The sequence below is a fragment of the Globicephala melas genome, chromosome 15, assembly GCF_963455315.2.
Source record: "Globicephala melas chromosome 15, mGloMel1.2, whole genome shotgun sequence".
NCBI classification, from domain to species: domain Eukaryota; kingdom Metazoa; phylum Chordata; class Mammalia; order Artiodactyla; family Delphinidae; genus Globicephala; species Globicephala melas.
Window position 1 is genome coordinate 63,279,582 of NC_083328.1, and position 25,273 is coordinate 63,304,854.

Consider the following 25,273-nt stretch of genomic DNA (forward strand, 5'->3'; position numbering starts at 1 on the left):
ATGCCTAGTAAAACAAACATGTATCTGTCCACACAATGCATTTCTACTGGACTTTTCAATGCCAAAATCCTTATTTAATACTTTTTAACTAATCATATTGAAAAGTAAAATTCCACAATTCAAGTCACTCCTGTTACGCTGCTATCTGTAGACCCAGAAAAATCTCTCAAACCAATATGATCATAATTATAGTTACATACTAAGGACTTCTGTAACGGCCTCTGAATCTGCGATCTCGACTTCTTGAACGGCTCCGTCTCCTTTCTTTGCTTCTACTTCGCTTCCTTTCACGGCTTTTGCTCTTTTTCCTTTCTCTATCTCTACTTCGCTTCCGTTCCTTACTTTTGCTTCTTTTTCGTTCATGACTACGACTTCTGCTCTTGCTTTTTTTCCTCCTGAGAAGAAAAAAGTCACCATTATCTTGCTGATTTAAGAATATGCAAAAAATATACTTCCTTTTATGGTCAGATATATTTTGCTATTTTTACTATCATACAATGATACATAATCACTTATGGAAAAATAATTCCTAGGTAAGGCAAACAACACCCCACCTTTGCCTTCTACTACTGAAAATCAGCAGCCAGTTGACAATGAATCATTTGAGTGAGAGGGACTATAATGACCTTTCTTGACAGTCAGCTAAAGCTTTAACAAGGAGAGAACTTATTGGTAGGTATAAATCAAAACCTGAACTTTAAAATTTTTTTTTTTTTTTGGCCATGCTGCACAGCATGCAGGATATATCTTAACCCTGACCAAGGATCGAACCCCATGCCCCCTGCAGTGGCAGCACAGAGTCACAAACCACTGGAGTACCAGGGAAGTCCCGTGAACTTTATTTAAAAGTTCTATCATATCTGGCCAACTAAGTATAACTGTAATCCAAAACATACAGTAATAGAATCAAAGTTACAATAGAATACTTTAAGTATTAGTGTTGGATCATATAAAAAAGTTGCCATTAAATACACTAATTTCTCTTAAGCCAATTTTGACCCAATTTGCACATATTAATATTATATACTTTCAAAGGGCCATACAGGCATCACTATTTCGGTTTTTATGGGCAAAATTATTGCAAATAATGACAAAGGACAATAAAACTAATGCCGTAAAATGCAATCTGACACTCCCAGACTTCAATGTGACTTCAGATACTTTCTTTTTCAAGTTACAATGAGTACACCAGATATTGAAATATGCCATCTTTATGCCAGTTTATACAAGCCTGTAGGGTACAACCAAAAGGAAGAATCAACACCTTTATAAATCTTTATAAATTCTCAAGCTCTGAAAGGTAAAAAAGCCAGTCAGTCGTGTATCTTCCTGTTCATTTCTGTATTCCTCACAGCATACCACCCACTCAATTCCATAATTTTTATAATCTGTACCTCTGTCATCACCCAAATTTTAGAGGTGCCTTCAGATATTTCAATATATATTGAAAGACATTTCAAATTAAACTTATCCACTTAAATGTCATTTTGTAGTGGCTAAAAGATTATGAAACATTTTGACAACTACATCATTTGGAAATTGAATTAACTGTTTAGTCCTTATCAAAGCAAAGTTAGCACAAGAGCAATTGAAGTCTGCCTCAGAGAACCTGTAAGCAGGTCATCTTAGAGTGCATTGAAAATAGAAAATGAAGACACCCACCTTCTGGAATCTTGAAACCCACACTCCAATCACAAGGAGATGTAGAGCTTTCCAAGGAGGCAGAAACTTTGTCTAAAATTTCAAGATAATCCACCTGACTGTCAGAAATGTATATGCTAGGTAGCACATGACAGAAAATTAGGCTACACTCATTACTTATACAGAAGTCATCAAAGCAATGCCCAGAAGGGCAACAGATAACATTCCAACTTTGTTGCCTAAAAACCTGAAACTATCTCTTAGACTAAAGAATTCTGAGATAGCTATAATCAAAAATCCTAAATATTATCAATTAGGGGACAAAGTAAAAACTCCATCCCCCACAAAAAGGACAAATAAAATTTTGCTCTGCTTATAATGGCCCATTGCAGAGAGGCAGCCAACCTCCCAAATTACCTCTTTTTAGGCCCAAAGTTTATTGCGCCAAAGGAAAGGACTCGAAAATTGGAGAGCTAATTTCAACTTAAGGTCTTCCTAGGACTTTTTATAAATGAGTCCCCACCCACATCTGAAGGCAACCCCAGACAGGTAAAAAGACAGCAACATACTAAGACATTCAGAAATATAATCCTCTTTATAAAGCCCAGACAAAAATTTAAGGGTGCAAGAAAGCAGTGTACTTCTCTATAACAAGATGAAGCTTCAAAGAACATTTATTAAGTTAACTAAAGAAGGGTTATCAAAATCCACACTAATAGTCAAATCCTGTTACAACTTAAAAGGGACTTTCCAAAGTCTTTAGTGGCAGTGGAATTTTGTACTGAACATCATTGAAGTAAATGGTCCACTGGGCTGGGCCTTTGGACTTTTTGGTTATATGGCCTCTGCTGTAAAGGTGTTTTGCTATAACTGGATTTGACCTCTTCCATGTAAGAAGATCTAAATTTTAAATGCAAAGTACTCTGGAAAATAAGAAAAAAAATAGAAAAGTCATTTATTCCAAAATTTATAGATAATCCACACCACAGTAGCCAATATATTTCAACTGTGTCATTTATTGTTTTTTATCCTTTTTTGAGAAATTCCAAAAGAGCTTAACTGAATGGATGCTGGTTGCGACTTTGCAAAACTGGTTATACTAACAAATAATACTCCCATGAAGGCAAGCGCGGGTACTTAAAAAGGCATACTTTGAGGTCTTGCCAAGCTCAGGAGTATAGCTTTTCAGAAAGAAGGCTAATAGACAACCAATTTGCGTTAATATTAAACTTAGTTCCTTTTACTATTACCTGAAATCAATTGAGTGTATGTACTGAGAATTACTATTTTTTAAAAGAAAACATGTACTAGTCAACTCTCAATTTCTCATAATGTGCATTTTCTTACTACCTTAAAACTACATCCCAATACTCAATGGCTTTTAAAAAAACAATGAAGTTTTAGGATGAAAAATGCACATGGCACGTTCCTTTGGTTAAGAGACCTAATTTATACTAAAAACTAATACACAAGAACATTCTGCTTGTTTTATAATTTATGCCTAAATACAAAAATTTTTTTCTAGGTAACTTTTAAATTAATTTGAAAGATTAATTCCCTTCAGAAAAAAAATGGGTGAACAGTTACTGACTGACCAAGGGAGTCATTTATTTAATCAGCTTTAACTGAGAATGAGGAGAATGAGAAGTCTGACAAGAGAAATAATATGTACATTTAAAAAGAAACTAGATGATAGCTGTAGTTTTGAAAAGGTTCTTCCCTTAAACAAAGAATCCTATGGCCAATTAAATTGTCCATTCTTCTATTTAGTCCCATTGGACTCTTTACATTATATATATAAACACCACTAAGTAAGCACCAGTCATTGAGAGCTTAATGCTAAATTTCCTTGTAAAAGACTGGTAGTCTTAATGAGCTTAGTTGTAGGATGATTAACAAATATAAACTGGAGATGGTATTAGTAGCAAGAAATGACATGTAAGAATGGTACAACAAAGAAGGCATGTGCCCTATAGTGTAGGTCCTCATTCTTTTGGCACTTAGAGTGAGATCTTTATCCATCCACTTGGCCTGATATCTAGAGACTGAATAATTTCAATTTATATGGTTACCCCTTCCTGGGTTTTCTTTTGATTACAGAATTGCAAATCACAACGATTAATTAGGAAACTTACTTTGGTTAAAAGGTCTAAAATCAGAGGACATTACACCACGCAAAGATTGGTTGACTGCCTCAAATCATAACAATTCAAGACTAAACCCAACCCAATACCCCAACATGATTAGTGAGGAGCTATAACAGACTCCCACCCAAACAGAATAAATATAGGACATGTCCTACAAATTGCATCATTTTGATCCATTACAATATTCTAGGGGTAAGAATATCGGTGTAGCAAAACCTGGACAATCCAGTCTATGTCCTCATCTATTTTATGAAATTATATTAACCTACCTTACAAACCTATCCTACCTTGTGAGGATATTGAGGTAGTATATTATGAAGCACTTAGAGCTCTTAGAAGGAAGCACCAAAAAGAAGCAAATAAGTGGCTTATTCTACATCACTTTTCATTATGCATTATGGGGTCATAAACATGACAGAACGTTTGAATATGACATCACGAAGGCTAATAAAACGTCTTAATGCTTATAATACAGAGCATGTGATGTTAAGACTCAAATGATTTTAGAGCTGAAGGAAAACTCCAAGAACAGGATCAAATTTTATAAAGCACACCTATTTAGACTTCTTGTATACCATACTCTGTACTAGTCTGTATCAGAGTTCCTATTAAGGGTTACTTCTTTAACCTAAATGACACGCATAAATATTCATAGCTTTTTGAAACTCCATTCTCACTATTAAGTCTGTCAGAGTTTAAAAAGCTTAAGAGGACGAAAGAGGAACATTAAGAAGTACTTAAGTGTGCCATAACATTACTACAAAAAGAACCTTTAGGAGCATCAAGGAGCATAAATAATTCACAGCTCTGACTCTTTCAGTAATTTAGGACAAACAATACTTCTCCACAGCCTGGTTATTACCTTCTTCTAACTATCTTCAGTGGATATAACAGTTTTACTGATAACATTGATAAAATAATATTAAACCAAAGTTAATAAATTTAAGACAAAAGACAAGCTCTAACACTAGAACTCTTATGCAGATTGTCATGGATGGACTTGGAGGGGAAGGTGTCCAAAAAGTTCCTGACACCAATTCCTGAAATTAAGGGAAGAGTCCACAGTTTTACATCCTCAAATAGTGTCTCATCCCAGAAAGTAAAGAACCTACTTTTCTAAAAAAGGCAAAGAAACCCTTCAGGAGAGAACCTTGGGTTTGATGCTTTAGCCACAGGAATACAACTTAAAAAATCAATCACATATAGCTCCCCCCAACCCAAGTCCCTTCTTAAAACTTACTTTTTGCTACGTTCTTCATGGCCGTTGGCACTGCTCAACTTGTTCTCATCCTAAGCAGGGTTGATAGAAGAACATCATGAGGACGAAGTGGTAACATTTCAAGTTGTCAAAGGGTAAAGGGAATAGGAATAAGAAAATACAAAACAATTTTAAAACTAATTACTTATTTACAGTTTAACATGGAAGGCTATAAAAAAATTTAGATGGATATGTGTTTAACCACTTTGTTGCTTACAAATTAAGTCATCAAGATACAAAAATAAAAATGCATATTAACACGTCAAATTTTATTTTCTTACATAGTTAGATAGTAAGTTATCCAGATTTACAGTGTTGAAGTGGTTAAATAGAATTTCTATAAAACATGAATGAAGTCCTGTTGAGTTTTATTCCATGTGCTATGGCCCCTTTGGTCAGTACCATGGCTCTATTTCTGCCTAAGCCCCATGTGGCCATGCTAGCAGCCAGCCACTATCGATTTCCTGTGACCGATGCCATTCCTGAGATCTTCGCCCATTTCCGTTGGAGGGTTGGGACTGTAAGAGCTTGATGCCACCTCTGTCACACATCTCGCCCTGAAGCAAACAGGGATTCACACTGCTTTAGTAATGTTGACTCCCAAGAACCCAAGAAAGTCAATTAATAATCGACCAGTCCTACTTCCATACCTGTTTACATGGAATTACATCCATGTTAAACTAAGACAGAATCTTAACATTAAAATAGAAAGTAGCGCTTCAAGAGTCTAAGCATTACAAAACTACATACACTATTCAAAGCTTTAAAGAATTCATCCAAATTGGTACCACATGGTCGAGCTATACACTCCAAAAACAAATGTATTATTTTTAAAAGGTTTAGCGCAATGTTTATTTTAAAGTTTGATCACATCAGTTATAGGTGTATAAGTGCTAATTTACAAAGCTTACAGTTTGTGACATCAGTGATAACGCATGCATACTGCTATTTTCACCACCAACTGGTGAAAGAATGAAAAGACACTTTTACTGTGATACTGAAATGGGTCAAAGACTGTATTATTAGTCAAAATAACTCCTTTGTAGTTTTGTGTGTGAAATATGACAGGGACTAATTAAAAATAAAACAATATGGAGAACAGTTAAAACAGTCATCAAGTGACTCAAGTTGTGATATTGCCTCTTTTGCTTTAAGAATTTGTTTTATTCAGGGATCCAAGAATTTTGGTAATTTTTAACTGAGCAGATCATCACCTGCCTGTTTTAATATTGACTATTACCAGTCTCATGTATAGGATAAATTTTTAAATCTCACCCATTTCTTCTTGTAAGACTTGTCTTATTTAAAGATTTGCTTGCCACAGACTGGTTATGCTGTGTTATTCTTGGACCCCTGCTGCTTTCCCAAACCACTACATTCACCTTTTTGCTATACCAAACTGGAGCTGGTAATTCTTAGTTGAGTCATTTTACCTAGGGGACCACGGTACAGCGATAAGTCACTCAATTACTACCTTATGATTGACAGTTCACACTGGAATCAAAGGTGAATTCATGGGAGTAGAGGTGAGATATCGTTAGGCAAGTCTACAAAGAGAGATAGATGGGCATTTATTCATCACGCTGAAGTGAAACTACTGCACAATATTATTACATCAATAGCATATATTTACTTTTGTAAGTTACACTTAATGCATCTCTGATAAGATAAATCAAGAGGGCTCCGGGGAGGTTAGTTTACATTTCAGCAGTAGTTTCGTGAATAATGCTAAATTAAGAAATAGATAAACCTCACCGACTTGTTTTTTCTCACCTTCTTGTAAGGAGCCTCAAGCATTGCTTCAATATCAATATCGTCTGCCATTTTCTCTGAACGCCTAGGTAAAGAATAAGAATGAAAAATTCAATGAGTAAACAATTTTAAATTTTGCTAAATTTCCTTCTTACCGGACATATTCCAAAACTTCCGAGACGCCCCACAAAACGACTAAGGTGGCACGACGCACTTTAGTAGGCTTGACAATTAAACCTGAAATGTCCCCAAGACCGAACACGCTAAAGCAGATTAAGTATCCGACTTTTAAAAAGCCTGTAATGCCTCAAAAAACAACCCGAGAGCATCGAACGAAAGCTCCTCTTTCCGCGCAAAAACCCGCGCTGCCATTTTAGGGGCAAAGGGAAACTCCCTCGGTTGGGAGGAGTTCGGTGCCAAGACAGCATTCGGCTGGCGCCATGTTGGGAGGTCGCGGTCGTCGCAGGCCTCGAAGGGACAGGTCGCCATCTGCCCGAGGCTTCTCGGGAGCCCATGCCACCCGAAAACCCTGAAATCTACCCGACCGAAAAAGAAGGGCGCGGTCTTCGAAATGAAGCCCATTTCTCGAAAGCCTGCCCCCCCCACCCCGTCGCTTAAGACCGCCTAAGGAGTGCCCCTCAACCCAGAAAAGAACCACACCTCAGAAAAGCCCTGCAAATACGGGGGTCCGCGACGCCTCCTTACCTGTGCGGGCTTTCGGGGCCCCAGCGGTGCTCGTATTCGGAAAGAGGGGGGTTGCTACTGCCGCCGCTGTTGCTACTGTTAAGCCGCTAGGCCCAGGCCGCAGTACCACCCAGCCCAAATTTCGGGCTCCGAGGGCGGATAGGCCCAAGAGAATCTAAAAGAAACAATGGGATTAGAGGAGCCCGCGCGGGAGTTCAGGAAAGCGGCTTCGGCAGCGGAGGATCCACCCCGGCGACAGCGTCGGCAAGCTCTCTGAAATGGCGGCCGCGGCTTCCCTGTACTAACATTCACCAACAGAGATACACACACACAAACACACGGGGCCTCACAGAGCCCTCAGCACGGGCTCTCGCGAGAAGCTGCTCTTAGTTTCAGTCCGGAGCAGCGGAAATATCGCGAGATCTAGCCATAGGGCCCAGCGACCGTGGCCTAATCTCGCGCAATGATTGCGCCACGGATATTCCCATCCCCCACTCAGAGAGGCGCTTTTGACTCCCCCCTCCAGATTGGCGTCCACATTTCGCGAGATCGCTCAAGTTGCTAGCGCAAAGACGGTTGGTACGTTTCCTGTCAATCTTCTAGAAAACTCACCGTTGAGTGGAGCATGGTGGTCACCGCCCCCTCGTGGCACCTCCCAGCGACTATCAGAAGGTTTCTCCCTCAGCGTTGACGGCTTTCCACCCCTCCCGCGAGCCTCCCATCTAGATGTCTGTCAAGGTCGCCGTAAAGCAACCTAGTCTATATGGCGGTAGAATAAAACGAAGACGCTCATGTATAGATTATCCGCCGGGGTGAAGATGGAGTGAAAAGCATGTGAGAGAGAAGTCGAAAAGAGACGTACAGGCGTAGGGAGCTAAGGGTGTAGAATAAAAAATTAGATTTCTCGGCCTTGTGGAGCCGGTGGACTAGGCACTGCGGCGACTGTCGAGCTGCAAAACAGCCTTGGAAGTAGTGGAAAAAGGCAAAGTGAAGGTGAAAAAACACTGCTTCTCTTGGCAGTGGACCAGCTTTGTGACCCTCGAATTTATAGTCTGGCCTTGTGTCGGGGTTGCTGTTGTTTCTTCAAAAATGTCCCCCATCCCCCTGGAACTTGGCTTGTCGCCCCTGAAGTCTCCCAGATGCCTGGCAGTTAGAGTGTACATTCACCGCTTGTTCTTTGGTCTACACGGTGAAAAAGCGGAGGGCAGAGAGATCATTGACTATAAGACTTTTAATTCTAAGATAAAAATGCTTGAAAAAATTTGGAAAGATAACTTAAAAGCAACAAATCTTGAGGAAGAAAATCTTTTTTTTCTTTTTTAAGGGAGAAAATCTTGAAGTCTGTTGACAGCTTAATGATTGAGGGCAAAGATTTGAAATGAGTTTGTAACTGCTTCAGCACTGTGACCGTGGGCAAGTAAATTAACCTCTCAGAGCCTACCCTCCCTTTCCTCCTGTGAAGAGTATAGTATAATTACTTAACTTCTTGATCTTGACATAGGCCGATAATGCTCACTAGTGAATTCTCAGCGCTTAGCCACATACCCAGCCGGGTGGACACGTAATAAATGAATGAATGAATGAAAGCCTAATAGTGTAGTGAGGATTGAATGAGGTAATAGCTGTAAAATGCCTGGCAAATATTTAATCCTCAAAACAGTTAACTTCTGTTATTTCTAAACAAAATTATTTAGAGGAAAGTATAGAGAGGCTTTCCATTTCGGATTAACTTTCCACTCAGGTGTTTCTTTAAGAGGGTTAATAGATTTTGCATAATTAGTAATATTCCCTTCTTTTCCTAAAAACTCAGATCCTCTTTTCATTTTTTATTTTATTATTTTTAATATTTATTTATTTAGTTAGTTGCATCGGGTCTTAGTTGCGGCAGGCGGGCTGCTTAGTTGCAGCTTGCCGGCTTCTTAGTTGAGGCACGTGGGCTTAGTTGCAGCATGCATGTGGGATCTGGTTCCCTGGCCAGAGATCAAACCCGGGCCCCCTGCATTGGGAGCACAGTCTTAACCACTGCGCCACCAGGAAAGTCCGTTTTTTAAATGTTGAAAATCACCACATTATATTGACGCATAATATATCAGAAAAGACAAACTAGCCTTTGCCTTTCTTTTCCCTTTAAGTGTTGTGACTTGTTAATTGTGCCAATATTAAAGCATAGGTGGTAGCCCCTGCTTAATTTTTTTCTTTGTTTGGGAACATGACAGAATTCGACCTTAACCTCTAGACTTCTTATTTGAGAAGAGAAAGGATTTAAGCTCTAAGTCACTTGAGTATTGAATATCCCTTAAATTGTTTTCTGTTCCAGGAATATCAGAGTGAACCTGGCAAGTGAGCACACAATCAAGAAACATCTGCTGGAAAACTCAGTCTCTAAAACAAAAGTATTTTTATATATTTAAAAGAAAATATTAAAAACATAATATGCTTTTCATTCTCTTTGCAAAACCTCTCTCGCTCTGTCTGGCTCATGGACTCATTGCCCTTTCATCATTTTGTTCTCGAGTCATTTGCAGTGAAGGTCATTGGGTTAAATCATCACCAGCACCAAGAATATCATTCTATCTTAAAACTTACGAAGAGGAGACCACAGCATAACTAAGTGCCAGGGATAAAGGAGGTAACAGATAATTTTGAGAATTTGGCTGAAAATTAAATATACTTTGCCAATGTGAGTTTTTTAATGTCCACGTATGATTTTTATGGACAGGGGATGCTATTTTTCACACTTGCATTTTAAAAACTAATATTCAACTTATATAGTAAGTGCATTTTATCCAGTTTTCCTTGAGTCTTTAAGACTGACTTAGAAAATTTGTTTTATTTATGAATCTAACTAAATAAAATTTTAGAATCATCTTCACTTTTTCTGTTAATATTGAGTTAAATTCCAGTTGAATGGACTAAACTCCCTTCAAAAACTCAGTCCCATTTATGTTAGGCAAGTTTCTTCAAATTTAGTATGCTATCAATTTAACATGATGTATTATTTTTTAGTATTTTAAAACTTTCCGAAGTATGTAAACAATTCTTCTAAATCTAAAAAATTAAAATCACAAAGTGAGTTTTAAAACTTCTTTTTTTTTTTTTTTTTTTTTTTTTTTTACACAGTCCAGGTCTTTTATTTTCTTTACACCCATCATGCCATGAATTCATAGGGAATGGGCTCCAACAGTTCAGGCTCCTTTCCATTGGTTCTCACGAAGTGTGCTTCTCTGGGTGGAGCAGGCTGGCGCTTCAGTTGAACCCAAGTACCTTTCTCTTTGGCTTCCTTCTTTTTCTGATCATTTTCCTTCACCCGTTTCAGGAAGCTATCCCGGCTCTTAGAGTGCTTAATATGCTCGATACGCACATTAATTCTCTTGGCAAGAATCTTCCCCTTAACTTGTTTGTTTACAATGATGCCAACAGCATGCTGGGTAACACTGTAGACTCTCCCAGTTTTACCATGGTAACATTTGTGGGGCATTCCTTTTTGAACAGTGCCCATTCCCTTGATATCTACAATATCACCTTTCTTGTAGATTCGCATGTATGTGGCCAAAGGAACAACTCCATGTTTTCTAAAAGGCCTAGAGAACATGTAGCGGGTGCCCCTCCTCTTTCCCTTTGTGTTGGTCATTTTGGCAAATTACTGGAAGATGGCGGTTCCGGCCGAAAAGAAGTTAAAACTTCTTAAACTATTCTAATGTAGTCTCATACCTTTCCAATTAAAATCACAAATCTCAAGTCAATTACTCAATCACACATTTTTTATTTGAATTTCTAGTATGCCAAGTTCCCTTAAACATTACAATTTTTTTTAATTTATTTATTTAATTTATTTATTTTTGGCTGGGTTGGGTCTTCGTTGCTGTGTGCGGGCTTTCTCTAGTTGCGGTGAGCAGGAGCTACTCTTCACTGCGGTGGCTACCCTTCATTGCGGTGGCTACTCTTGCTGCAGAGCATGGGCTCTAGAGTGCAGGCTCAGCAGTTGTGGCACACGGGCTTAGCTGCTCTGCGACATGTGGGATCTTCCAGGACCAGGGATCGAACCCGTGTTCCCTGAATGGGCAGGTGGATTCCTAACCACTGCGCCACCAGGGAAGCTCCTAAACATTACAATTTTTTTTTTTTTTTTTTTTTTTGCGGTACACGGGCCTCTCACCGTTGTGGCCCCTCCCGCTGCGGAGTACAGGCTATGGACGCGCAGGCTCAGCAGCCATGGCTCACTGGCCCAGCCGCTCCGCAGCATGCGGGATCCTCCCGGACCGGGGCACGAACCCGTGCCCCCTGCATCGGCAGGCGGACTCTCAACCACTGCGCCACCAGGGAAGCCCTAAACATTACAATTTAAATACAGATACATACAAACTATTCTTAACCTTAATATGAAAGTTTTAAGACTTTAAACTTACCTGTATAAAAAGGACATAGAAGGGTTTTACTATTTTTGAGTTTAACATTCCAAGAGAATTCAGATATTATCTTAGCGGACCAAGGTTCCTGATGGGCCAGAGTTTCTGACCTGGACCAAACACTGTGTCTGCATGGTTTCCCAGACAGATTCCAGCAATTCTTGAGCCACTGAGGGCACAATGAGATTTCCCCCCACCCCGCCCCGCCTTAAGTTTCCATAACAATGAGAAACTCAATCCTGTTTCATACTGATGGAGGTAATTTTGCCACCCATATGACTTTTGCCTGATTTGAGCAGATCGAATCATGCCCCTCCCCCCACCCCCACTTTGTGCTTGATTTTCTAATAAATCTACTTAGAGATTGAATTTGGCATTTGTTTCAAATACTTGCCTGTCTACTGGCAATAATGTCAGTGTCATTGTAGTGACATATCCAAAAGGAATTTGCATAAATTTGTAAATGGTTAGACATTAAAAGATGAGCCGTTGCAGGGTTACATCACCAGCCACTTATTTGTCCCCCCGTCCATCCGATGAACAGAAGGATTGTGCAAGGGGCTTCCCTGGTGGCTCAGTGGCTAAGAATCTGCCTGCCAATGCAGGGGACACGGGTTTGAGCACCGGTCTGGGAAGATGCCACATGCTGCGGAGCAACTAAGCCCGTGTGCCGCAACTACTGAGCCTGTGCTCTAGAGCCCGCAAGCCACAACTACGAGCGCGTGTGCCGCAACCACTGAAGCCCGCGCCTAGAGCCTGTGCTCCGCAACAAGAGAAGCCACCGCAACGAGAAGCCCGCGCACCATAATAAAGAGTAGCCCCCACTCACCGCATCTAGAGAAATAACGAGCAACGAAGACCCAACGCAGCCAAAAATAAATAAATAAATAAACACTATTTTATTTATTTTTTGGCTGTGCCATGTGGCTTGCAGGATCTGTCTCCCAACCAGGGACTGAACCTGGGCCATGGCAGTGAAAGCCCGGAATCCTAACTACTAGGCCACCAGGGAACTCCTGCAAAACTTATTTATTTATTTATTTGTTTATTTATTTATTCATTTATTTTTGGCTGCATTGGGTCTTTGTTGATGAGCATGGGCTTTCTCTCGTTGTGGCAAGCAGGGGCTACTCTTTGTTGCGGTGTGTGGGCTTTTCGTTGCAGTGGCTTCTCTTGTGGAGCATGGGCTGTAGGCGTGCGGGCTTCAGTAGTTGTGGCTTGTGGGCTCAGTAGTTGTGGTGCACGGGCTTAGTTGTTCCGCGACATGTGGAATCTTCCCGGACCAGGGATAGAACCCGTGTCCCATGCATTGGCAGGCGGATTCTTAACCACTGTGCCACCAGGGAAGTCCCGCAAAACACTATTTTAGATTGAAAATAAAAATGACAGAAATTCAATAAAATATAACTTAAAATTTAAAGTACTCTTTTATCTGCCCGCGTGAGAGGGCAGTGAGAGGCCCGCGTACTGCGATGAAGAGTGGCCCCTGCTTGCCACAGCTAGAGAAAGCCCTCGCACAGAAACGAAGACCCAACACAGCCAAAAAAATAAATAAACAAATGTGGGGTTTAAAAAAAAAAGAATTTAAAATTAATACAATCTTAAATAGCATGTAGGTCAAATAATAAAGCATAATTAAAATTAGAAAATATTTTTAAAATATTAAAATAAAAATAAATAAATAAAATACTCTTTTAGAGGTTTGTGGGGTTTTTTTGGATTGAGGTATAGTTGATTGATAGTATTATATTAGTTCCACATGTTCTACATATTGATTCAAAATTTTTATAGATTATACTCCATTTACAGTTATTATAACATGTTGGCTATATTTCCTGTTCTGTACAATATATCCTCGTAGCTTATTTATTTTATACATAATAGTTTGTACCTCTTAATACCCTAATCCTATCTTGCCCCTCCCCTCTTCTTTTAGAGTTCGATCTGTGAAATGTACCATTTACTGATTCATTCTCTGTTTATTTAGTACCCTCTGAATTTTTGACACTCAGTGGACAATTTGCGAGTACCAAATAAATAAAAAACACAGTCTCTTTCCTTCAAAAGTTTCTAGATTAGTTAGAGAACTCTTGAAGGAACAAAATTATGTTCAAGATAGTGTTTTGTATTAAGATTTTATGCAAGCTCAGTGCCTTGACCGTCATAGAACTAATAATAGCATGTTTATATAGCTCTTCACAGTGTATAAACCATTTTTATACATTATCCCATTTATTCCTCTAAATTTTGTTTGTTTACTTGAATTGGATGAAATAAATCGATGGGATCAGACTGGTGGAAGTGATCACAGAATTTTCTGCAAAGAGCTGATTGACATAGGTCATCAGAGCAGTTGAGGTTTGCTTTTTTTTTGCATTTTACTATGAAAATTATCAAACAGAGAGGTTGAGAGAATAGAATGTATGCCTACCAATTATTTTAAATTTAACATTTTTCAATATTTGCTTTACCACGTATCTATTCATCTACCTATCCCTCTTTCCATCCTTCTATCCAGCTTAATTTTTTTTTTTTTTTTTTTTTTTTTTTTTGCAGTACGCGGGCCTCTCACCGTCATGGCCTCTCCCGCCGCGGAGCACAGGCTCCGGACGCGCAGGCTCAGCAGCCATGGCTCACGGGCCCAGACGCTCCGCAGCACGCGGGGTCCTCCCGGACCGGGGCACGAGCCCACGTCCCCTGCATCGGCAGGCAGACCCTCAACCACTGCGCCACCAGGGAAGCCCCAGCTTAATTTTTTAATTCTTTTCAAAATTACAGACATCAGTACACATCATCCCTAAACTCTTCAGCATTGCATATTTTAAACTGAGTTTACTAGTTCACAATTCTTTTTTTTCTTTAATGAGGTAAATTTTACATACAGTGAAATGCAAAAATCTTAATTTTACCAATATATGAGTTTTGACAAATGCATACAAATTGGGTAATATTAATTTTATTTAAAGTGAAGGAATGGCATAAGCAAGCTTAGAGGACCAGAGAAAGCAATATATTTTATTCCAAAATATTCTGATTTGACAACAAGAGACGTGGATAAAACACTGCAAATTAGGAGGCGGAGTATTGTTTTAAAACATCTGCTAACGGAAGCAAAAAGAAATGTAATCAAACATAACATTGCAAAAGTTTTCGAATTTAAGCAAATTTAGCAATGGAGAGGAAGATCCTGCTGACAAGGCATCACAAGATGGAGATATACCTTGAAAATGATGGATGAAAAACAAAAGAAGCATCAACCCACAGTGATTTTGAATGAAAAGCATGTGATTCTGTGATACGAGTGAATGAAAATGAATAGCCCAGAAAGGCAACATCTCTGAAAGTGTGTTTCTAACAGACTCAAAAAGAATTTTTTGTTTTGGAGCAGGAAAAAATGTTCCTTAACAATCATTTTCTGAAGGAGGCCCAAAGAGACATGACTTGCACAAACATCTCCAAATAACCAGGTCCTAACTCAAGATAGAAATGAAGCATCAGAGTTGGAATATGTGCAATATGAACATGACTTGCGTGCAGTGGTTGTAAAAGAAGCAAGAGATTTTGGTAAGAATATGGAGAAAGTGGAACCCTTAGACATTGCTAGTGGGAATGTAAAATGGTACAACTATTGTGGAAAATAGTTTGGCAGTTCCTCAAAAAGTTAAGTATGGGGTCTTCCCTGGTGGAGCAGTTGTTAAGAATCTGCCTGCAAATGCAGGGGACACCGGTTTGGGCCCTGGTCCAGGAAGATCCCACATGCCGCGGAGCAACTAAGCCCATGTGCCACACAACTACTGAGCCTGTGCTCTAGAGCCCGCAGCCACAACTACTGAGCCCATGCACCACAACTACTGAAGCCCACGCGCCTAGAGCCCATTCTCCACAACAAGAGAAGCCACCGCAATGAGAAGCCCTTGCACCACAATGAAGAGTAGCCCCTGCTCGCCGCAACTAGAGAAAGCCCGCAGACAGCAACAAAGACCCAACACAGCCAAAAATAAAATTAAAAATTAAAAAAAATAAGTATAGAATTAACCATACGACCCAGCAATTCCACTCCTAGGTATAAACACAAAAGAATTGAAAATATATTTTCAAACAAATATCTGTAAACAAATGTTCATAGCAGTACTATTTATGATAACCAAAAATGAACACAACCCAAATGTCCATCAAGTGATAAATATATGAGCTGAATGTGGTATATCCATACAATAGAATATTAGTCAGGCATGAAAAAGAATGAAGTACTGATATATGCTACAAAATAGATGAACCTCAAAAGCATTATACTAAATGAAAAAAGCCAGACACAAAATGTCATATATAATTCCATGTATATGAAATATTCAGAATAGATAAATCCATAGAGACAGAAAGCAGACTAGTGGTTTCCAGGGGTTAGGGGGAGGGAGCAATGGGAAATGACTACTTAATGAGTATGAGATTTCCTTTTGGGATAATGAAAATGTTCTGGAACTAGCTAGTGGCGATGGTTACACACATTGTGAATGCAGGAAATGACAAAAATTGGATAGTTTAGCATGGCTAATTGTTAATTTTCTTTTGTGTTACATGAATTTTACCTCAGTTTCAAAAAAAAGAGAAGGAAGGAAGGAAGGAAGGGGAAAGAAGAAAGGTAGGGGTCTTCTAAGGACCTCCAGAATCTAGAGCAAGATGCTACAGGGAGATAAAAGCCCCCCAAATCCCTGCTTTCTAGAACACATCTAATGTTTCACTATTTGCAGGATATTGAAATAATTTTAAACAAATGTATATTGAATTTCTTTTATGTGGCAGTCACTGAAGTAGACACTGGGAAACAAACAATGGAGTGCAAAAACTGTCATGGTCCCTGTCCTCCTGAACCTTACAATCTAGCTGGAGGAGGCAGGCTTTCATCAAAAGACTGTATCAGTAAATGAAGATGTACAACTGTGACAAGTGCTACAAGAGAGGTTTCTGGTGTTATGAAAGTATATTTAGTGCGAGAAAGAGTATTTAATAGGTGGAACATTCTAGTCAAAGAATAAAATCTGCAGAAGTCCTTGTAGCAACAGGGAGTATGGTATCTTTAAGGACCTGCCAGGGGCCATGTGGCTATAGCAAAGAAGCTTGTGAAGATCCAGACCATGCAAAGCCACTTTTTATTTTTCTTTCAGTTGTATTGAGATATAACTGACGTACAGCACTATGTAAGTTTAAGGTATACAACATAACGATTTGACTTACATACATAATGAAATGATTACCACAATAAGTTGAGTGAACACCTATCATCTCATATAGATACAAAATTAAAGAAATAAAAAAAATTTTTTCCTTGTGAGAGGAACTCCTAGGATTTGCTCTCCTAACAACTTTCATATATAACACACAACAGTGTTAATTATATTTATCATGTTATACATTACATCCCCAGTACTTATCTTTCAACTGGAGGTTTGTACCTTTTGACTGCTTTCATCCAATTCCTCTTCCCCGGAACCCCTCACCTCTGGTAACCACAAATTTGATCTCATTTCCTATGTTTGCTTGCTTGTTGTTGATGCATAATTGACGTACAACACTGTGTTAGCTCCTGTTACACAATATAATGATTCAATATTTCAATGCATTTCAAAATGTTCACCATGATAAGTCTAGTTATTACTTGTTACCATACAAAGATATTACATAATTATTGACTATATTCCCCACACTGTATATTTCATACCCATGACATTTATTTTGCAACTGAAAGTTTGTACCTCTCAACCTCCTTCACTTATTTCTCTCCACCCCTGATCTCCCTCCCCTCTGGCAACCTCCTGTTTGTTCTCAGAATCTATGACTCTGTTTCTACTTTGTTATGTTTGTTCATTTGTTTTTTAGATTCCACATATAAGTGAAATCATACAGGATTTGTCTTTCTCTGTCTGACTTATTTCACTTAACATAATACCCTCTAGGTCCATCCTTGTTGTTGCAAATAACATGAGTTCATTCTTTTTTGTGGTTAATATTCCATTGTATATATATACCACATCTTCTTTATCCATCTTTTTTTTTTTAATATTTATTTAGGCTGCACCAGGTCTTAGTTGCAGCATGGGGGATCTTTTACTTGCAGTATGTGGGCTTCTTAGTTGTGGCATGCATGTGGGATCTAGCTCCCCAACCAGGGATCAAATCCAGACCCCCCTGCATTGGAAACATGGAGCCTTAGTCACTGGACCACCAGGGAAGTCCCTCCATTAATCTGTTGATGGGCACTTTGGTTGCTTCCATATAGCTTAGCTATTATAGATAATGCTGCAGTAAACATAGGGGTGCATGTATCTTTTTTTTTTTTTTTGGCTGCATTGGGTCTTCGTTGCTGTGCACAGGCTTTCTCTAGTTGCGGCGAGCGAGGACTACTCTTCCTTGCAGTGTGCATGCTTCTCACTGAAGTAGCTTCTCTTGTTGCGGGGCACAGGCTCTAGGCGCGTGGGCTTCAGTAGTTGTGGCACGTGGGCTTTGTTGCTCCACAGCATGTGGGATCTTCCCAGAACAGGGCTCAAACCTGTGTCCCCTGCATTGTCAGGAGGATTCTTAACCACTTAGCCACCAGGGAAGTCTGCATGTATCTTTTTGAATTAGTATTTTTGTTTTCTTTGTATAAGTACCCAGGAGTGGAATTGTTGGATCTGGTAGTTCTATTTTTAGTTTTTTGAGGAATCTCCACACTGTTTTCCATAGTAGTGGACCAATTTACATTCCCACCAACAGTGAACAAGTGTTCTCTTTTCTCTACATCTTTGCCAACACTTGTTGTCTTATTTATTTATTTATTTATTTATGGCTGAGTTGGGTCTTTGTTGCTGGGTGCGGGCTTTCTCTAGTTACAACGAGCGGGGGCTGCTCTTCGTTGTGGTGCACGGGCTTCTCATTGCGGTGGCTTCTCTTGTTGCCAAGCACGGGCTCTAGGCGCATGGGCTCAGTAGTTGTGGCTTGCGCGCTATAGAGGGCAGGCTCAGTAGTTGTGGCACATGGGCTTAGTTGCTCCGCTGCATGTGGGATCTTCCTGGACGAGGGCTCGAACCCTTGTCCCCTGCGTTGGCAGGTGGTTTCTTAACCACTGCGCAACCAGGGAAGTCCCACTTGTTGTCTTTTTGATGATAGCCATTCTGACAGATGTGAGGTGATATCTCATTGTGGTTTTGATTTACATTTCCATGATGATTAATGATGTTGAGCATCTTCTCATGTGCCTGTTGGCCATCTGTATGTCTTCTTTGAAAAAATGCCTTTTCAGATACTCTACCTAGTTTTTAATCGGGGTTTTTTTTTTTTTTTTTGATATTGAGTTGTATGAATTCTTCTTTTTTTAACCCCTTATGGGATATATCATTTGCAAATATCTTTTCCCATTCAGTAGGTGGCCTTTTCATCTTGTTGATGGTTTCCTTCACTGTGCAAAAGCTTTTTAGTTTGATGTAGTCCCATTTGTTTGTTTTGCTTTTGTTTCCCTTGCCTGAGGAGACATATCCAAAAAAATATTACTACGACCGATGTCAAATAGTGCACTGCCTTTGTTTTCTTCTAGAAGTTTCATGGTTTCAGGTCTTACATGTAAGTCTTTAAATATAAACAATTAAAAAATTTGAATTTATTTTTGTACATGGTGTGAGAGAGTAGTCCAGTTTGATTCTTTTACATGTGGTTGTCCAGTTTTCCTATGCAAAGCCTTCTAAACCAGGTAAGGTGAGTCAGTTATTAGCTATTGTATCAGCTCCAAATTTACCCTTCTGCTCTATGATTTCAGGGCTGAGACTCTGCAAACAATATTTCTCCTTTATATGCTGGCTCTCTGTTATGCTCTTCCAATAGAAAATACTAGAGTGATATCGCAAAGCTGGAGGAGGAAGGATAGAAGCCTACTTCTTACTTGCTTCCTATTTCTATCAGTTGCATCCCAGCAAAGTGTCTTAATTCCAGCAGTGGCAGTTCCCTCCCATTACAACAACTGAATCAGTTTGCAGTTTTTCCAGCACTTCCAGAATCAGTATAGTGAGCACTGACTGCCCAGTGCCTCCTTCACACAGGCTTTGGTCCCAGCCCCTCTGAGTTCAGAAACACAATCCCCCACCAAGCTGTGCCTCCTCTTCAGAGGTCTGTTTCAGTTCTGTTTGGCACCTCCTCTAAGTTTGTGTGTTTTAATAATTTCAACCTCTTCCTTTTGTTTCCTCAGCCCTAAGGGTTGTAGATGTTCCTACAATTACTTTCATGATAGCTCAGATTTCTCCTTTTACTTCTTCAGTTATGTGGTTGACAACCCATTATATCAAATTGTTTCTCTTCAAATAACATGTAGTCTCTACCACCCTACATGACCTTGACTGATATATAAGCATCTGATATTTACTCTTCAAGGTCCAGTTCAAGTACTACCTTCTTTGTGTGTCTTTTCCCATTACCCTCAGTTAAAATTATCCTTCCAGTTAATTTTTTCTTTTCTTTCTTTCCCTTTCTTTCTTTCTTTCTTTCTTTCTTTCTTTCTTTCTTTCTTTCTTTCTTTCTTTCTTTCTTTCTTTCTTCCTTTCTTTCTTTTTGGCTGTGTTGGGTCTTCGTTTCTGTGCGAGGGCTTTCTCTAGTGGTGGCGAGCAGAGGCCACTCTTCATCACGGTGCGTGGGCCTCTCACTGTCGCGGCCTCTCATTGCAGAGCACAAGCTCCAGACGCGCAGGCTCAGTAGTTGTGGCTTACGGACCTAGTTGCTCCACAGCATGTGGGATCTTCCCAGACCAGGACTCAAACCCGTGTCCCCTGCATTGCCAGGCAGATTCTCAACCACTGCGCCACCAGGGAAGCCCCAGTTAATTCTTAATGCCTTTCTTAAGGTCTATGGGTTTTTTTCATAATCATATGCCAAGTCACACCCATACACCTAATAACACCCCTCTGTGGCCCTACAATTACACTGAAACATCTTCACTCAGATTAATCCTGTGGCTCGAACAAATTCACTTACCAATTCTAATAGGGAAGGGTAGGTGATAGAGCAGGTGGGAACAGACACGGGCTCTCATCTGTTCCCCTACATATTATAATTCTGTGCAATTTACTTATACTCGCAGTTAAGTTTGTTTCCCCAGCCTCACAGACTGCTCTGAGGATTAAGTAAAATAATATGGGGAAGATTAAGTAAGATAATGTATGTGGAGCACTTAGCATAGTGTCTGACTCACAGGAAACATTCAATAAACATGAGCTATATTTTTGCTATTAGTTTATGATTTATCCAGCTACGTCTACCAAGACCTTCTTTTTAAGTAAAAAAAAATAATGCCTAATTACAGTTATCACACTCTCCTTTGCAGATTCCCCCTTTCTCTGTCTGTTACAGTTAACTGGCCTCTTTGCTGTCCCTTAAGTACCTAAGGTATGTCTGTGCTTCTTAGAGCCTTGACACTGCCCTCCAAGACAGACGCAGGTCTTGCTCCTTCCTGTTTCCTTAAGGTCATAATCAGATGTTACCTTCTCAGTGAGGCCTTCCCTGACCATCCTATTTAAAATGGTAGCGTGGAGGGACTTCCCTAGTGGTCCAGTGGGTAAGACTCTGTGCTCCCAATGCAGGGGGCCTGGGTTTGATTCCTGGTGGGGGAACTGGATCCCACATGCATGCCACAATTAAGAGTTTGCATGCCACAACTAAGAAGCCCACATGCCACAATGAAGATCCCGCTTGCTGCAACTAACACCTGGTGCAGCCAAAATAAATTAAAAAATAAAATAAAATAAAATAAAATAAAATAAAATGGTAGCAGCTTCCCTGGTGGCACATTGGTGAAGAATCCACCTGCCAATGCAGGGGACACGGGATCGAGCCCTGGTCCGGGAAAATCCCACAGGCCATGGAGCAACTAAGCCTGTGCGCCACAACTACTGAGCCTGTGCTCTAGAGCCCGTGAGCCACAACTACTGAAGCTGGCACACCTAGAGCCCGTGCTCCGCAACAAGAGAAGCCACCACAATGAGAAGTCCATGCACCGCAAGGAAGAGTAGTCCCCGTTCACCTCAACTAGAGAAAGCCCGAGTGCAGTAATGAAGACCCAACACAGCCAAAAATAAAATAAATAAATTTATTTAAAAAAATAAAATGGTAGCGTGGGGACTTCCCTGACGGTCCAGTGGTTAAGGCTCCAGGCTTCAAATGCAGGGGGTGTGGCAGTTTCCATCCCTGGTCGGGGAACTGGGATTCTGCATGCTGAGCGGTACAGCCAAAAGTAAATAAATAAATAAATAATGAAAAATAAAATGGTAGCGTGCCATACTTATTACCCCTTTTTTACTTTTCTCCATAGCACTTGTCATCATCTGACATAACATATATTTTATTTATTTATTTGTTCATCGTTTATCTCCCACCATTAGACTTTTGAATTACATTAGACTATTTGAATTACAATTTAATTGTAATTCAAACTTCATGAAGGCTGAGATTTTTGTTTATTTTGCTTATTATTATATCCCCAGGGCCTGGAATAGTACCTAAGACTACTGATGGTGTGCTGATAAATTTGCTTTTAAAAAAAGAAAAAGAGAGACTTCCCTGGTGGTGCCATGGTTAGGAATCTGCCTGCCAACGTAGGGGACATGGGTTCAAGCCCTGGTCCGGGAAGATCCCGCATGCTGCGGAGCAACTAAGCCCGTGAGCCACAACTACTGAGTCTGCGCTCTAGAGCCTGTGAGCCACAACTACTGAGCCCACCGCGTGCCACAACTACTGAAGCCCATGCACCTAGAGCCCGTGCTCCACAGCAAGAGAAGCCACAGCAATGAGAAGCCCGTGCTCCGCAATGAAGAGTAGCCCCACTCGCCACAACTAGAGAGAGCCCCCACACAGCAACGGAGACCCAACGCAGCCAAAAATAAATAAATAAGATAAATAAGTTTATTTTTTTAAAAAAAGAAGCCTGATGTATAGAGTTTGCCAATGTTCATAGTGTAAATATTTCTACTATGGCCTATTTTAACCTAGCAACTGTATATTTAATAATCAGCTCTTGCAAGCCAGTACAGGCTGGCTCCAGCATTCAGCTGTATGTCTGTGACATTGAGTGGGTTATTTAACCTGTCTTAAGTCTCAGTTTTCTCAGTGAAATATCTGTGGGATAAAATAGAACCTGCTTTATAAAACTGTGACAAAATTAAATGAGTTAATACAAGTAAAGCATATAAATCAGTGGCTGACACATAGTTTAATTTTATAATTTTTATTTTAATTATATATTTATTATGTGTACTTTTCTCCATATCCCACCAACAATGCTTTTTGCTATATTTTCCAATGTTTCTAACTGATTGAACAGGTCTATCAAGTTCTACGGCATTCTTTGATCCATGGCCACCTAGTTTGTTGGCTATGATTTGCTGATAACCAACAAGTATAAGATTTTTGCAAACGTTTCTCAAGACATTGACTTATTATTTTATTTCCCTCGTGTTCGTGACTATTCATTGATTTTTACCACTTGCCCATTGGCAATTCTCCTATAATGGAGTGGAATAGAGTCTCCCACTGAGGGTTTGGGGAGCAAAGAGGGGTCCAGGAAGCCTAATTGTGTATTCTACAGCACTTTCTCAATCTGTTCCAGAACTCTCAAATTGCCTGTATCTCCCTGCCTTGAAAATGTCTGTTTGTAAAGATGTTTGTGTTTTATTTCCTCTAGGAAGTTGGTCTTGATCCTGCCCACCCTTGTTAGACTCAATCAATCCCTCATTATTTCTCCTCTTAGACTGTAATTCAACTTCATTGCTTATACTTTTGCCTTCACTACCAGATTGTGAGCTACTCTGGGAATATCAACTCCTTCTCATTTATCTCTACCCGCCAGCTCCTAACATCCTGCCTGGAATGTGCTGGTTGTGTAACTACTGTTTGTTGAATTAGTTGGTGTTGCTTTGAAGATGCATCAGTACAGAGCCAAAGTGAGGAAGGATGAAAGAACTTCTCAGAAATAAAGTACATTGCCCAATGACAATTAAGTCTAGAACAAGCAGGGCATGTTCTTACACAGACAGGAATTCTTCATGATTTGAAAGTGGGCTGTGTGGGCAAGTTGGAGAGTCAGAGGAGATTCCATTGGAAAGATTGATAAGGGCTAATTTGTGAAGAGGTTTCCATGCTCTGCTAAGAACAGTAGCAGTGGTGTGCTGCAGCATACTCATACCAGCTTATGAGTAAATTAATAAGTGTCCAGGAATTTTGTGAGCCAGTTGATCTCATATTAGTAGTCTTTTTTTTTTTTTTTTTTCGGTACACGGGCCTCTCAGTGTTGTGGCCTCTCCCGGTATGGAGCAGAGGCTCCGGACGTGCAGGCTCAGCGGCCATGGCTCACGGGCCCAGCCGCTCCACGGCATGTGGGATCTTCCCGGACCGGGACACGAACCCGTGTCCCCTGCATCGGCAGGCGGACTCTCAACCACCGCGCCACCAGGGAAGCCCTCATATTAGTAGTCTTAAATCAGCCACAGTGTGAGTATTTATACTACAGATATCACAAATGTTACAAATCAACCTTTTCTTTTTTTCTCAGAGAGCTAGTTGTTCATAGACCACTGAAAAGTTTTGGACATCACATTAAAAAGGTTGTTAAATCTCATAAGATTGTTATAAAGATTAAATGAGAAAATACATATGTAAAGTATTTAGAATGCCTGGTGTAATGGAAGCACTCCAAAAATATTATTTAGTATTATCATTCATGCAAAATATTAAGCACCAGTTTTATGCTGGGTAGCATTCCATGCGCTGGGGATATAGCAGTAAAGAAGACAAAGTCCCTGCACTCAAGAATTTCAAATTCTAAAGATATGAAACAGATTATTAACAGAAAAATAAATATGTAATATACTGGGTGGTGATAAATGCTTTGAAGAAAAATAAATGAGATTAAGGGAGATAGAGAAAGACAGGATACTGTTTTATTTAGGGTGGTAAGGAAAGCCTCTATGATAAAATGACCCTTGAACAGAGATCAGAAGGAAATGAGGTCCTCAGTCTTATGGGTATCTGGGGATAGATTTTTCCAGGCAGAGGGAACAGCAAGTATAAAACCCCAGGGAGATGTGAGATTAGTGTGTTCAAGAAAAAGCAAGGATGCTAGTGCAACTGGAGTGAGCAAAGCAGAGGGAACAGAATTTGAGGTCAGAGAGCTGGGGAACACAAGAGGTGGATCAAGAATGGCTGGTAAGGCTTCCCTGGAGGCACAGTGGTTGAGAGTCCGCCTGCCGATGCAGGGGACATGGGTTCATGCCCCGGTCTGGGAGGATCCCACATGCCGCGGAGCGGCTGGGCCGCTGAGCCTGCGCGTCTGGAGCTTGTGCTCTGCAAGGGGAGAGGCCACAGCAGTGAGACGCCCG

General features: G+C 40.1%; 2 protein-coding genes across 9 annotated transcripts in view; both read right to left on the reverse strand.

The window, feature by feature from the left end:
• Positions 1-7,816, reverse strand: part of RBM39 (RNA binding motif protein 39) — a 31,197-nt gene extending 23,381 nt beyond the window's left edge. For 2 of the 8 annotated variants that reach the window (XM_030830728.3, XM_060285723.2), the window contains exons 1-4: positions 7,504-7,815; positions 6,820-6,883; positions 5,029-5,078; positions 201-395 (exon numbers count right to left, since the gene is read on the reverse strand). In XM_030830728.3, the coding sequence (XP_030686588.1) occupies positions 201-395; positions 5,029-5,078; positions 6,820-6,870 (296 nt within the window). In that variant the 5' untranslated portion in view covers positions 6,871-6,883; positions 7,504-7,815. The other 6 variants (XM_030830725.3, XM_030830723.3, XM_060285724.2 and 3 more) reach the window with 5 other exon arrangements.
• A 2,766-nt stretch (positions 7,817-10,582) lies between these two features.
• Positions 10,583-11,139, reverse strand: LOC115839279 (large ribosomal subunit protein eL21-like). Its single transcript, XM_060284907.2, has one exon. It carries the CDS (start codon positions 11,111-11,113, stop codon positions 10,631-10,633), a length of 483 nt encoding a protein of 160 aa, XP_060140890.1. The 5' UTR covers positions 11,114-11,139; the 3' UTR covers positions 10,583-10,630.
• Positions 11,140-25,273: the final 14,134 nt, after the last annotated feature.

Excerpts from the sequence above, each read along its gene's own strand:
- LOC115839279 (XM_060284907.2), bottom strand. The coding sequence starts at position 11,113 with ATGACCAACACAAAGGGAAAGAGGAGGGGCACCCGCTACATGTTCTCT.